Source organism: Crocodylus porosus, unplaced genomic scaffold, assembly GCF_001723895.1.
Source record: "Crocodylus porosus isolate Cpor-Errol unplaced genomic scaffold, CroPor_comp1, whole genome shotgun sequence".
NCBI classification, from domain to species: domain Eukaryota; kingdom Metazoa; phylum Chordata; order Crocodylia; family Crocodylidae; genus Crocodylus; species Crocodylus porosus.
The window spans coordinates 212405591-212419423 of NW_017728886.1; the positions used below are offsets into that span (position 1 = coordinate 212405591).

Sequence of the window (13833 nt, forward strand, 5' to 3'; positions counted from 1 at the left end):
CCCCACCCCCCACCATAAGCCTGCCTCCACTCATGGGCCCTGTAATGGCAACTCACAGCTATAGCTCCTAGTCATGCCCCTGCTCGCCAGCCCTCTAGTGGCAACTCACAGCTGTGCAGTCAGAGAAGGTTTCTAGCCTTAAGGTGTGACTGCTTCAAACTTAGAGCTAGCACTAACGCTAATAAACATTTGAGCAGTTCAAAGTGCAGCATATAACAAAGCCCTATATCACATGATAAGGCAATAAAGTAAACAATGCTATTGCCAAGATCCAGCTGAAAAGTTTTTCCTTGACCATTTTGAATGTGTTTGCCGCCTGTTTTATGAGCCATGAGAGATTTACATGTTGCTCCATCATTCTGCAAGGAAGTCTGTTAAAACTGTGGCTTTGACAGCTAAGTTTCAGTAAAGACATGCTACCAGGACCTCCTTATTGTCATAGCTGCCTTCAAAAAATGATCAGGAAATAAACATATGCATGTTCAAACATACCGAGGCAAATGTCTTCTCTGCTGCCTCAACTTGCAAATTTGTATAACTGCATATATATACTGGCTTGTGCATTTCAAGAATAGGGAAAGTTTTGCCTTTGCAAAATAAGGTCCATGCTCATGGGCACTGATCTGTTGTGCTTGTTTCAAATAAACCTTTTGATTCAAAGTTAGCCCAGAGTAATGTCAGTGACCCATTCTTAGTCTCTTAGTTTTCAATCTGAAGATAGCATATAAGAAATTTTTCGATTAGTTGGTGTTTGGAATTCTTGCTGTATTGTTAGCTTTGTTTGGACAGATTAATTGAAGTTGTTACTTTTATGTCTTGACTGAATGAATGGTCATGACATTTTAGATTCAGCTTTCTGGTAAAAGTACTCCAATTTCTGAAATTTAGAATCCCTATGTTTGCATACACTTGCTGTTTTTATACACAATATTGATGGTTATATCTGTTGAGGACATGAAAATGCCCTTCAGGAGAATTCCAGTTCAGTTCAAAGTGAAGAATTTAGAACCTTAATTCTGCATGGATAAGTATGCTTAGATATAAACAAGTGAAACCTGTTGAATTCACTGGGACTCTTCACTTAACAGTACATTGAGCACATGTATAAGTGTTTGCAAGATCAGGGCCTAAATCTAATAGTTGAATTTTATTTTGAAAACATTTGCTCTAAAAACAGTTAAGTATCCCTTTAAATACACAAGTAATATTTTTCCACCTGCTGTGATGTGGTGTGCTGTTCTGGAATGCTATTCTTCATCCTGGCTTTGGACCATGGGCATTGTAGAGATGGTATTCTTAGTTTCCTATTGGCAGAGGTCAATTGCAGGTCATTCCTCTCCAAGCATTTGCAGGTGGATGTTGAGAGCAAGGCTTTAACATTGAAAGTAGGGATTGTAGAATAATGAGGATGATGGAATAGATGGAAGAATTATGGTGGAAGTAGATAAAAGTCCTGTGTTTTGTTTACCTTGTAGTTCTATTTGTAAAACAGGTGTTTGAGTTCACAGAATACCTGAGGCCTTCGTATTACAAAAAGACAGTGAAAAATAACATTGATATAGTGGGTGATATACTTCTCAGTAGTGCCTCAAGTCACTGCAGCTTCCTCCCTGACTAGCCTTTATGGAGAAGGATATGAAGCATCTGTTTTCTGAAACAGATTTGTTTTGTTTGGTCTAACTGTCTGTTTACCATTATTAGTCTGCTGATTTCTCTATATTGTAGGCTTATCAGATAGAAATTTATTTAAACGCTCATCTCTTGATCTTCTGAAAATGCTCTCTTATGTACCTCAAAGTGTGTAATAGGTTAAATTGGAAAGCTACATAATATGGAAGACCTTACTTAAAAGAAGGGTATTTAAGGGCTTCATCCTACAGACTCTGACTCACATAGGAAGTTCCAGTACTTGCAATTTTATGGGACTACTCACAGGATCACATGTCTTCAATATTGGACTTCAAGTTTGGAAGTCAAGGGAAAAATCACTGGATGCTATATATACTCCAACATGCATAGATATGTACACATACACAACATGAACATCTTAATAATCCAGTAGGTTTATCAATACTAATTTATAACCACAGGATTTTCAAAAGCATCAAAGGAAGCCAGGTGTCTTGTTCTTATAAGTCACTGGAGGTAGCTGTCTAATTTCTAAGTGCTTTGAAAATCTCTCACCCTTATAGGTTGCAACTACATTTATATTTGAGATCCTTTTTCAAAAGCACATGACGTACAGCCTGTATTATTGTACATATGCATATATATATACACCCTTAAAATATTTTATGTATACATACATGTACTAAAATGGAGAGAAATTGACATATTCTCTCTCTGTGTAAAGCCATCAATATGTACAGATTTAAAATGCTTTCCTGAACAATTTCCACCTAAAACAGGTTTTACTTATATTTAAGCACAACTTTAATACAGAAATTTAAAAACTGTGTCCCTGTTTTTTACCGCTGATATGATCTCCTGTCACAAGACTACTTACTAGATTGCTGAATCCTCACTATGTTATTGTACAGTATGTTTTAATAATGCCCCACACTGTTGAACCGAGTGGGGAAACAGCGAAGATATGTGGTTTTTAAGAGGAATTTTAAAATTACCCAAATTCCTTCATGCACAAAGGTCACTGTTTATAGTTGAAAAATATTTGGAGTGGTTGGCCAATTATATTACCAGGTAGCCAGAAAGTCAAGATATGATTAAGTTTTTTTAAAGATCAAAATCTGGTATTAGAAGCCTGTTTAGAATCCAATGCATAACTAAATTACTTTTTTTCCCCCAATTATTTAGCAAGCACTAATAAACTGCTTGTATGGTGACACTCATAAGTTTAACAAGCATATGCATTAATAGATTTTTTTTTCCTTTTTGAAGGTTCACAGACACAGAATTCAATCACAAGCCTCTTGCATTATAACTTCCAATATAACATCAGGTTTTAATAAGCCTTCTGTTTGCTGCACACATGTGCTTAAGACTGCCTGGAAACCAAATCAGTAGAGAGAAGGGATTACTTTAGATTACTCTGAAATATGCATTGTTTGAAATGGCCTCTGGTGACCAGCTTTCATGAATGGCTGATTTTACTTGTGGGGCACGTCATCTGGCTTAATTATATCACCCTTCTTTGTAGGACAAGTGAACTTCTTGGCTGTGCTGAAATAAGAAGTTTTAAAACAAAGTAAACTAGATGGTGAGAAAATAAATTTAGGAAATAAAGAATTATTAGAAGTTTGTAACTTAACAAAGCACTGTACAAGGTGATAGATATGCTAGAACTTTCTCTTAAAACAATTTTTCAGATAGTGTTCAGTTAGTATAAAATGTGAAGCATCCTGTGTTCTGATTTTTTTAAACTGTTTGATTCAAGATTATTTTATTGCACTACAGTAAAAACTATTTTCCTCTTGCCAAAAAATTGATTTCTTATATAACTATAGTCTGAGAATTTTATTAAAATTTGTTTTGCCCCGTGGTTACTATATGCTATATAGTTGGAATATTTTTATCCAACAAAAATTCTCCTTGATTTGCACACAGTTAAAGTGGATTAGAAAGTGTGCATTATGCTTTCAAGTCACTGCATGATTTTTTCTTTTAAATTAGGCTATGCCTGTATTTGTTTGTGAAATTATAGTGTAAAAAATTATTCTAAGGTTATGAATCTCTATGCCCGCAATTACTTTAAATTATAGCTAACAGCTATATTAATATTACCTGAGGCTCTGATGAAACATTCAAACAATGGACAGATTATATTTTGAAGGTGACCAGATAACTCCAACTGGTAAAGTATGTTGTAGATCAAATAGGTATAGATTAGACCTAGATAGTAACTACATTCTTTGTGTTCCCCATAAATCCTATGCCTTACAACTGATATTAGTGGATTAGCCTTTAAAAGAGGTGGTAGATCTTTCTGTTTCCTGATTTTGTTGCACTGTAAATGTATTTTCTATAGCTAAAGGCTTGATATCCTACAGGAAATTGAACTGCAGATTTACTCTGTTATGCATGATAGTCTATGATTTCTATGCTTTTCTATTTGAAGAAAAAAATGTAAGACTTAAACAAAGTTAATAACTTTCTCAACTCCTAACAAAAATGTCTGCCAGCATTTTTTAATGGAACCACTTGAAAATAACTGTGAATTCAGACTTCTAATTTTTACTACTGCTCTATAAATTTATGGTTGGTCAAGACAACATGTGTTGAAAGGAGGGTAAAGTTTTCTAAACTACCATACTGGTTTGATGCAAATTTAATATCTAGTCTCACAAGGCCTTTAATTATGTCATGTTTTACTTTCTGCGCAATTACTAATTTCATAGCTAGCTCAAATTTTTATCAGTACACTTGTTATAACTCAAGTTATGATAAGCACAAAAGCATATGTTCTATCTCTGATGCAGACACATCATGGAATCTGTGTCTGTGTGTTGAGAAAATAATTTAATCCTTTTTGCTTATCAGAGCCTTTCTGAGTATAAAACTCCCACTGACTTAGAGAGGTGCTTATGGAATGGTTCATTTTGGATATTTCAGGATCATTCTTTGTTGGGTTTTTTCTCAGCATCTTTAAGGAAAACAACTAAAAATGACAGGTATAAAATATTGATTCTGATTTTCACTGTATTACTGGTTGTCCAAATCAGGTGAGATCTAGTTAGATTTTAGGATTTTTATGTGAGACTTGCCATTCTAGGCTAGATGGGTGGGTCAATTTTATTGGCCTCTAAAGCTATGGTGACAATTTTTAAAAAGTCTCAAGAAGTATAGAGTCCCATAACTGCTTTCTTATGAACAGCCAGACTTCCTTGTGGCCTCTGTCATTTGCTTCCCTCCAGAAGCTCTGGTTTTATTGACAGCTGTAAAAACTAAAATCAAATTCCTGCCAGATTTAACTAAACTACTAACTAGTACTGAGCCAGATGATCAACATTAACATGTATCAAATGATACTGACCACCATATAGTCATATAGGAATGTTCTCTCAAGGTAATTGGTGTTGATTTGTTTTCCTCTAGAGCATCATATAAGAATAATTTTTTTTTCTTGAGATTGTGACTTGGCTTTTTCCCCCTCCCCATCATGTATTATACAAGATAACCTTTTTTTTAAAGGAGAAAAGGCAGGTTATTACACAGGCTGTGGTAAAAACCATCATGTTTCTCATGTCCTATGTGTTTGGTTGTTATATTTTCCTTAATAATACCATAATAATAGCATTGATGTGCTCATTTATATCAAAAACACCTTAGAAATTCTGATTAAGGTTTACAGAACTCATGCGTGGCATATATGAAGGTTATATATAATTAGCCTGTTTTTACAGATGGGGAAATTAAAGTACAGAGAGCTTGCCTTGTCCAGTAAAATTTTGGATATTGGGTGAGAATAGAACTTCAATTACACGAGCAGGAGTCTCTTATATTAGGACTTCTGTTTTACCTAATTTACATTCTGTGATCAATAGATCCACAATAGACACAGTTACTACAAAGATCTCACAGAACAGGACAGCCAGATCTCTCAGAACAAGATCTCACAGAACAGGAGATCCAGAACCATAACTCTGGTTCTAGTGCCTCAAATCCACAGGGCACTACCATTTAAGATAAATACCATTTAATCTCCGTCAGTTGGCACTAGAACTCTTCTTTCATCTCTGTGCCACTAAAGCAGTGGTCCCCAACTCAAGGCTCAAGAACAGCATGTTGCTCGCAGAGCCAGCTCACTTCCTTAGAAAATTAAAAAGTTAAAACAAGTTGACAAGGAGTGAAAATTATGCAGCTTCCTACAAATTGTTGCATGCTGTGTATTTTTTCTGTAGAAAAAGGAAGGTTGGAGTCTTGTGATATTTGGAAGCCATGTCTCTAAGACATGAGGTGAAAAATTGCCCGCAGGCCATATCTCCAGGATATAAAAAAGAGTGAAAAAAATATCCCAGGGGAAAAGACAAAATATAGCCTGCCATGATACAATGTCTATGAAAAGTTTAATTGAAACCCAGCAAGTGTTTTATTAAAGCTGTTCACAAGACAGTACCCTCAGTGAACAACAATCAAGATTCCTAGATATTTCTAACTTTCATAGGGAAAACACTCAGCATTGAATAGAAGTCCTTTTATGTAGTGTCATAAATCAGGGGCAGTAGAATCACAAATTACTTCTGAATATTTTACCAAAATTTGTATGAAATGTGAGGCTAGTTACTTACAATGGTTTTCAAGAGTGAAGTCCTCAAGTGCACCCACTGCATTAGTACTGTAGGTTCTTCCTAGTTCTTCACCACTATACTTTAAGCCTCTCTTGAAGAAACTGTCCTAAAGATTTAATGGAAAAGAAAAATCTTTTAAAGTTCTCATAGAGCATGTATCAAAGTTACAATCCATGTTTTCATTTACCATTCTAAAGAAAGGCAACTTGTAATCAGGTCTTGGTTTTTTGGATACTGCACAATGCTTTAAGTTTACTTTCCATGTGTGAAGTAAAAAAGGTCTCTTTTAAAATTTCTCCTATTTTCAGCTGTTTCTCAAGACAAATTGCAGTGTCTCTAAGGGCACTTGTAGACTAAGACCAACTATCCAACACAAACATTGCATCCTTGTCTCCTCTATCAAGCCAGCATTTTGTCTGTTTTCTCCTTTACTTCATTTCCTTCTCTAGTTGGAAACCAAGCTGTGAAAGGATGACAGGTTTTACAAGGTCATTTTTGAATAAACAATTGTCTGTGCAAAAAAGGGATGCAGTTATTCAGAGTACTGTGAATGACCAATGATTGCTGTGCTCTTGTGCAAGAATCGTTAAGTAAACTTAAGGTCATTTTGTTAAATTTTAGATCAATTCATATGTTTCCCTTCCCATATCAAGGAAAAAGACACAGTTGGTAAGTAACTTCACCTTTTTTTTCTAGAAGAGAATTGTATGACCAGGGTGTTGACTTCATAAAATAAAATTTAAGCTAAGGGATATTATTTTAATGACTGGCAAATGTAGCTCAAACAAGATGAATTGAAGAATAGTTGCTAATGTTGGTTAGGATTAGTGTAAATTTTATTAGCACTGAGGTGTAATTGTCAGGAACTTGCAGTTTCATACTGCAGGGGATTATTCAAACACATTGGTGCCAATGTTTGCTCAGTGTAGTCAGGATGACTGCACTTTCTAGGTCAACATTGTCTGAAAAAGTTTGCTGTACAGTATAACTGATGTAAGAAACTAAACACTGAGTCTCACTTCACATATCCTTTCAGGCTTTGTGAGGTGAGTCAAAGTTTTGCTATTTAAAGATCAGGCGTTTAGAGAAATTGTATTTTTGCTTTTGCACCAAAAGCATGTGATGTCTGGTGTCTGTCAGAAGAATGCTTATTTCTTCAGTAATCCTATTCAGTGCTTTTGTCATTTTGTATGTGAGTTAGGACAAATGCATGGGAGCTTGAAATATTTTTAAAACTTAACCCAGATTAATTGCACACTTCCCATTTACTTATTATCTCAGTGTCACACAATCACTGCCTAGCATCTAGTTTTAAATGCTGATCCTGCACGCTGGCTTTGCATTGCTAGAATGTCAGTCACAGACTGGAATGTCTGTTGGTGCACAGACAGTAGCAGACAGGATACTTTGAAATAGACACTTGAATTCTTGTTTTAAAGACGTTCACACTCTTCTGCTGTAATTACAGCCTGCCACAGTGAGGAGCATGAAACTGTTTATAGGGTACCTTGTGAAGCTTAAAATAATAGGTGTGTGTGAAAACAAGAACAGGATCTTTTTTTCTAGCAGTCCAGTGTCGAGTCCTTTCCACTCTGCTCTGTTGAGGTTTAAAGCACCTTCTTTTTGTTGTATTTTTAGATGAGTGATGGGGCCCTTTATTTTCTTGCTGTGCATTGCTTGCATTAAATTGGCTCTGCGTATTTGTCTGCACTACTTAATGTTGCATATCTAAAGATGAAGTCTCAGGTGTGGGAGTAAAGATCTTCCAATGAATTGTGCTTCATTCTAATTAAGGCTTGTGCAGCCTAGTTTCCTATGCCGACTTTCCCAAATGATTTTTTCCCTATATTTTCCAAATGAGGCAGCTATAGTTCCAAAATAAAACTAACACTGTCATCAGGTTAATGCCCTAAAGTGAGCGGGCATTACTCCAAGCTTTTATTTCCCCTCTATTGTATAATTTGAGGTTTTTTCCAGGGCTTCAGTCAGTAATGCAAAAAATGTTAAAAGAGTAAATGGCTAACCTTTCATCCCAAGGCCAATCAATCATTTTCAGTTGCAGGTTTAAATCTGCTGCAGCAAAGCAAAACCTCTGTGCTTGCATCAAGTCTTACAAAAGCAAGGCTGTTTGACAGGCAAGCACTGAGAGGGGGTTCTGATAGGCATACTGAGACGAGTCTGGAAGGAGACTGTTGAGGACAAGGGTTTGCCAGAGGTACTGTGCATTATAGATGATGCACTCAGTTGTACTGTTGATTGATGAGGGACAGTGACGTGCTTTCACAATGCTGGATAAGATCATCCAGACTGTCACTTAATATGAGCTCTCCTGTCAGCAGAAAGATGACTTTTTAATGTAGCAGTACAATGCAGATTACAAATGACAGACTTACTGTCCTCTCTGCTTTGTGAGTGTTTAATCTCTGATGCAGGTGAGTTAACGTAAAATAACGCTCTTATTTTCCAGGTGCCACCAACCTGAAATAAACACTTATTGGAGAGTTTTTGGAAAATTCACCTAATGATGATATGATGGTATAGATATTGTTTATCTCAAGATAAATCTTTAGTCTAAACAACAGGGAAGACATTATTTAAATGGACCGCATAGGCATGGTGAATGTTGCAGAGGGATGTTCCACTTCTTTATTTTAGGATAGAAAAGAGAAGCTGTGATATTCAAGTCTGGAGACTTACTTCAGAGCACACAAACAGTTATGAGGTCTTAGATTGACATGTCTTCTGCTTTTTCTTTCTTCTAGGGCTCCTCCTACTGATGTTCTGAATGCTTTTGCATCATAGCAATTCATTACTGTACCAGGACCTGAACTTAAGGTATACTGCCCTATAAAAAGATGGGAAGAAAAAGTATGTATTATGTACTGGAATATATGTATTCAGTGGAATAACTGGAATCAAAAGTAAAATAAGAAAGAGAAGTTGCAAAATGCCTAAATTTACTCTTATAAAATGACATAGTTTAAAGCTGTTCTTAATTTATATGACTTACAATCACGTTTATTTGTCAGATTTGCTTTTTCTGGGTATTGCCTTTACCCATATGATGTTGCAAATTTATTCACTGTTTTAACATAATTTCTTTTGCTCTTTACAGACCTTAGGGGAAAAAAAGATCAGGCACTTTGGGACCAGAGGAACTACAATGAAGTATTCTTGCTTTGCACTCTTTTTGACTGTGCTCAGTACTGAGTGGATAAGAAGTCTCTGTTCAACTGTCAAATCTCCAAGGTTCAGAGGACGTGTGCAGCAGGAACGAAAAAACATCAGACCAAATATTATTCTTGTACTTACAGATGACCAAGATGTGGAACTTGGTGAGATATAATTGTTACTTCCTTTATTTCTTTTGTACACATAATTCAGTATCTTTCTGCTTCCTGGTATCTGACATCCTGAAATGTATCTGTCCTGAAACACCCTCAAGCATATGAGACAAGGTTGAAAATTATGTGGATAAAAATTGCTTTATATATCTATATTTACTGATTATCCCTTTTCCTGATTTAACTCAGCCTGTTTCATTTTTGTATCCAGCAAAACTTACCGTGTTATCCTAAGAACACACAAAAAATATGGTAATAAAAATGCAAAAAATACAAAACCATTTAAGAACTCAGACTGCCTCAAAGAGAAGGAAACTCCTTTTATGAAATTTGTTATTTCATGATGGTCTGCTTTTATATAATATTCTTAAAATGTAAAGCTATTTTAAAGTCATCTATGACATGGTACCAGATGGATGAAAATTTATATTCTCTTTCTGTTTGTCATATACCATGTCTGGTCTGCTATAATATATACATATGCAAAATTGGCCTAGTTTCAGGTTCTGTGTTTATTATTTACATGTAATTGTACATGCCTTAAAGTCTGTCTATTTTCATTCTCTGTCATGTATATGATAGCAGATCAGTCGTGTTGCCATATGCACATTACATTTTTGAGAACAGTGTGGGCACCCAGGTAGGAAATGATATTCGCATACTTTTCTTGAGGGGACAAAAATTTATAACATTTACAGGATGTTTCTGGAGTCTTTCTTTGCATGTTTTCCCATAAGTAAGCTATAAAAAATATTAACTCCAGCTGTGCAAACAACTGATTTTTTTGGTTCACTGTCTGAACCAAAATATCAGTGTGCGAGAGGAGGGAAATAGTTCAGGTCAATCCAAAATATATATTTTTTGAACTTTTCAGAAAATTAAGGTTAAAAAATATAATTTCCGTTTGAAATGAAACATTCAGTTTTGAGAATTTTAAAAACTTGAAAAATATTTTTTCCTCCACAGAAATGCAAGAAATTGCTAAATGGAATGCTTTGGTTTGAAAAATAAAAATATCTGCTCTGTGTTGAAACAACGTGTTTCAACTTTTGAGGAATTTCCCAGTGTCCTTTCTGACCAAAACAGTTTGCCAAAATTGCTTTGAATTTTACTGAATGTTTCTGTTGATCCAAATCTGCATTTGTCAGCAAAAAATGTTAACCAGAACAAATGGCTGAGCTCAGTATCAGTTAGTTAATTGTTCAAGCCATTATTATTTTTATATTTGTCGAAGTTTGCTGATGACTTTATATAACCTTTTTGTGGCCCTAAGGCTGTCAGTAATAACAAGTGTATCCTGTTTTAAGGCTAACCCTGTTATCAGGTATTGCGCACTGAGTTCCAGGTTTGTTTGGGCTTTTAGATCTGTGACTGTCTAAACTATTTAAACTATTTTATGTCTTATTCTAATGTTTGTTCTCTTTAAAAAGACAACATGATAAATAGCCATTTTTCCAGTGCTTGAAAAAAATCCTATATTACTAGCTTAAAATAACCTATAGCAATTGCACATGTATGTGTCTTTTAACTGCAGACATTTCAGAAGTGGTTAAGTCCTGGCCTCTGTTTTTGTGATTAGTGAGTGCCCTTTTCCATTAAGCCAATGAATCTCTACCAGAGTGCTGCTAGATCCCTTTAAGGGTGCCCTGGAGTGCCGTGCAGTGTTTAGCACTGTTAGGTGTGCAAAGACCTACACATGAGTCACAACATGAACATGGAGTTTTCAAAGAGGAATCCATGGTGTCAAAAGCATTCTGACTTGTTTTGGTCTTTCTGAGTCCTGTGAAACTGAAGAATTGTTCTACTATATTACTGTAGTAAAAAAAGAAAAGTAAAAGCTCACATTTTCTGAGGGGTGCTTTGGATCTAAAGATGTTGAGAATGCCTGCATTAGGCACTGAAGCCAAAGTGCAGAGTGGCTATTTGGATGGAAGGTGCATTACAGTACCCCTATAATCATAGAATCAGAAGAGAGGATTACATATATTATAGGAGAATACAAAGGATGCACCAAGGCTTTGGTTCATATTAAAGAACTACTATCTTAGAAAACTACATAGGAGATTCACAGAGGCCTATGGCTACTATGTGAATTTGTAGGCTATCTATGCCCGTGCCTGATGCCTGCTCCAGCACATTCTAATTAGAATGATTAATTGAGTGTGCTAATTTGCACACTCCAGCAGCTTTGACATCAAATGAATTCAGCATCCCTGCACTTCAAAATAGCAGTGGGGACACTTTAACTAAAGCTCATCAAACAAGCTTTAGTTAAAGTGCCTCCATCGCCATTTTGAAGCATGGGATGCTGAATACACGAGACACTGGGGATGCTGTAATTGGCTCCCGGGAGCCACTCTTATTAAAGGCCCCTCTCCTCTCCTCCCCCCCACCGATCCTAGAGCACATATAAAAACTCCTATAGTACTAACTACAGCTTTTCTTGCATATCTGCTTTACTTCTCAGTTGAAGGAAAACTGTGCTGCACAATCCCTGCATCATTTTCCCTGGACACAGTAAATTTGCATGTCCTTTTTGTAGGTGATATTAATTCTGCCTCAAGACCCATAATATCTGATTCTTTGCAGTCTCAACAATAGATCCTTCTGTTCATTTGACAGATTAAAGATGCACTCATGTGAGTTATAACCTTGCCCTTTGAAAGCCTCAGGTGAGCAAAGCTAAATTTCACACAAGTGAGATCTGCTTATGCTAAAAATGGTGTCAAGTCTAGAATTTATAGAATGCAGCAAGCTAAATTATTCAGCATAGATTATTTTCTATTCTATTTTGAGCATAGGCACGTCTAATATCTACTCAAAATACATGCTTTTTAATATATAAAAATATATAAGATATATAACTACAGCAAAATATTCATTCTCCTCCCTGCTCTAAATCATAGCACTGCATAAAACAGTGGAGTAAAATACAAAATCTAATGTCCAGTGATAAAGGAAAAAAGTATTATAGTTTATAGTGATTTAACATAAGCAATTAGTATTTGAAGTTTTATGATCAGTTTTTATTACAAGGAACTGATCGTGCAAACCTGTTTATTTACAAAGAATGTACCTAAAGTCCTTTTTCCCTGAGTGTAATAGGATCTAACATAAATAGACCACATCTTTGCTCATAGTTCCAAGCCTCTTTTGAGCCAGCACTCTGTCCAAAAATCTCTCCTTCTTAGCTTTCTCTCAGCATTACAGTAAATGTTCTTCTCTGAATGCTCTTTGGAGTTTTCTGGCTGGCTTCTCTGTCTGTTTCTGTGGTATTTCTGCCACATCTCCCTCTCAGATGTATACAGCTTCCTCAAGCAGTACTCTGCTTCCTCTGTTTGGAGCACATCAGCAGAGGCAAGTAAACAGGGCATACTCGGGTCTACCCTTACCAGACATACTGCTGCTGCCACAGTCTAGGCCAGGGTGGGCAAAATAGGGCCCGTGGCCCTGATTCAGCCTGCCAGACAGTTGTATTAATATTTATCAGCTCCTGGCTGCCTGTCAAAGATGATGGCAGCCTGGGGCAGTAGGACCCACGGAAAGCCGGCAAGAGGCAGCAACAAGGCCGGCCCATTCCTGCCCCACCCCCACCCTTTCACCCCCTTATTGCCCTGGCTTTCAATGCTTCCCTTCAAGTCTGCCAGTGGCATACCATGGACCTCTGCTGCCCGGGTGCCAATGCCTGCATCTGCACCCCATCCCTGGGGACAATACTAGCAGGGCACGGCACCCCCTCTCCTGCCCCATGGCACTTTGGTGGAGAAATTGACACTGTGGCACGCCAGATACCAGGGGAGTGGCAGTGACTGGAATTTCTGGGCGTAGCAGGTAGACAAACGGCCAACCCTCTAGCCATGTGGGTGGGCCACACACCAAATATGGGAGGTGTCATGGCTTATTGGCTCAGCTGGCACCCCCCCAGCCATTGCCCGCCCCCCCATGTTGGTACACTGCTGATGCCTGCTCCAGCACCACGTGGCCTTGGGCTGCATTGCTGAACCGTGGGAGGACGGAGCTGCAGTGGTACCCTGCTGCCAGGAGTGGGAGGGCATGTGTGTGTGTGTGTGTGTGTGCACGCGCACGCAGTAAGGGAGGGAGAGAGACAGAGAAAGTAATGAGGGAGTGGGAGAGAGAGTGTGTGTAGCGTGAGAGGCACAGTGTGTGTGTGTGTGTGTGTGTGTGTGTGTGTGTGTGTGTGTGTGTGGAGGGGGGGACATCACAGCCGAAGAAGGTAGGGGTCC

The 13833-nt window shown here is 37.3% G+C and overlaps 1 protein-coding gene across 2 annotated transcripts in view; it reads left to right on the forward strand.

The window, feature by feature from the left end:
- SULF1 (sulfatase 1) overlaps positions 1 to 13833 on the forward strand; it is a 170511-nt gene that overhangs the window by 74052 nt on the left and 82626 nt on the right. For both annotated transcript variants that reach the window (XM_019549006.1, XM_019548996.1), the window contains exons 4-5: positions 9008 to 9080; positions 9361 to 9580. In XM_019549006.1, coding sequence (XP_019404551.1) covers positions 9409 to 9580 — 172 coding nt within the window. In that variant the 5' untranslated portion in view covers positions 9008 to 9080; positions 9361 to 9408. The remainder of the gene's footprint in view (positions 1 to 9007; positions 9081 to 9360; positions 9581 to 13833) is intronic.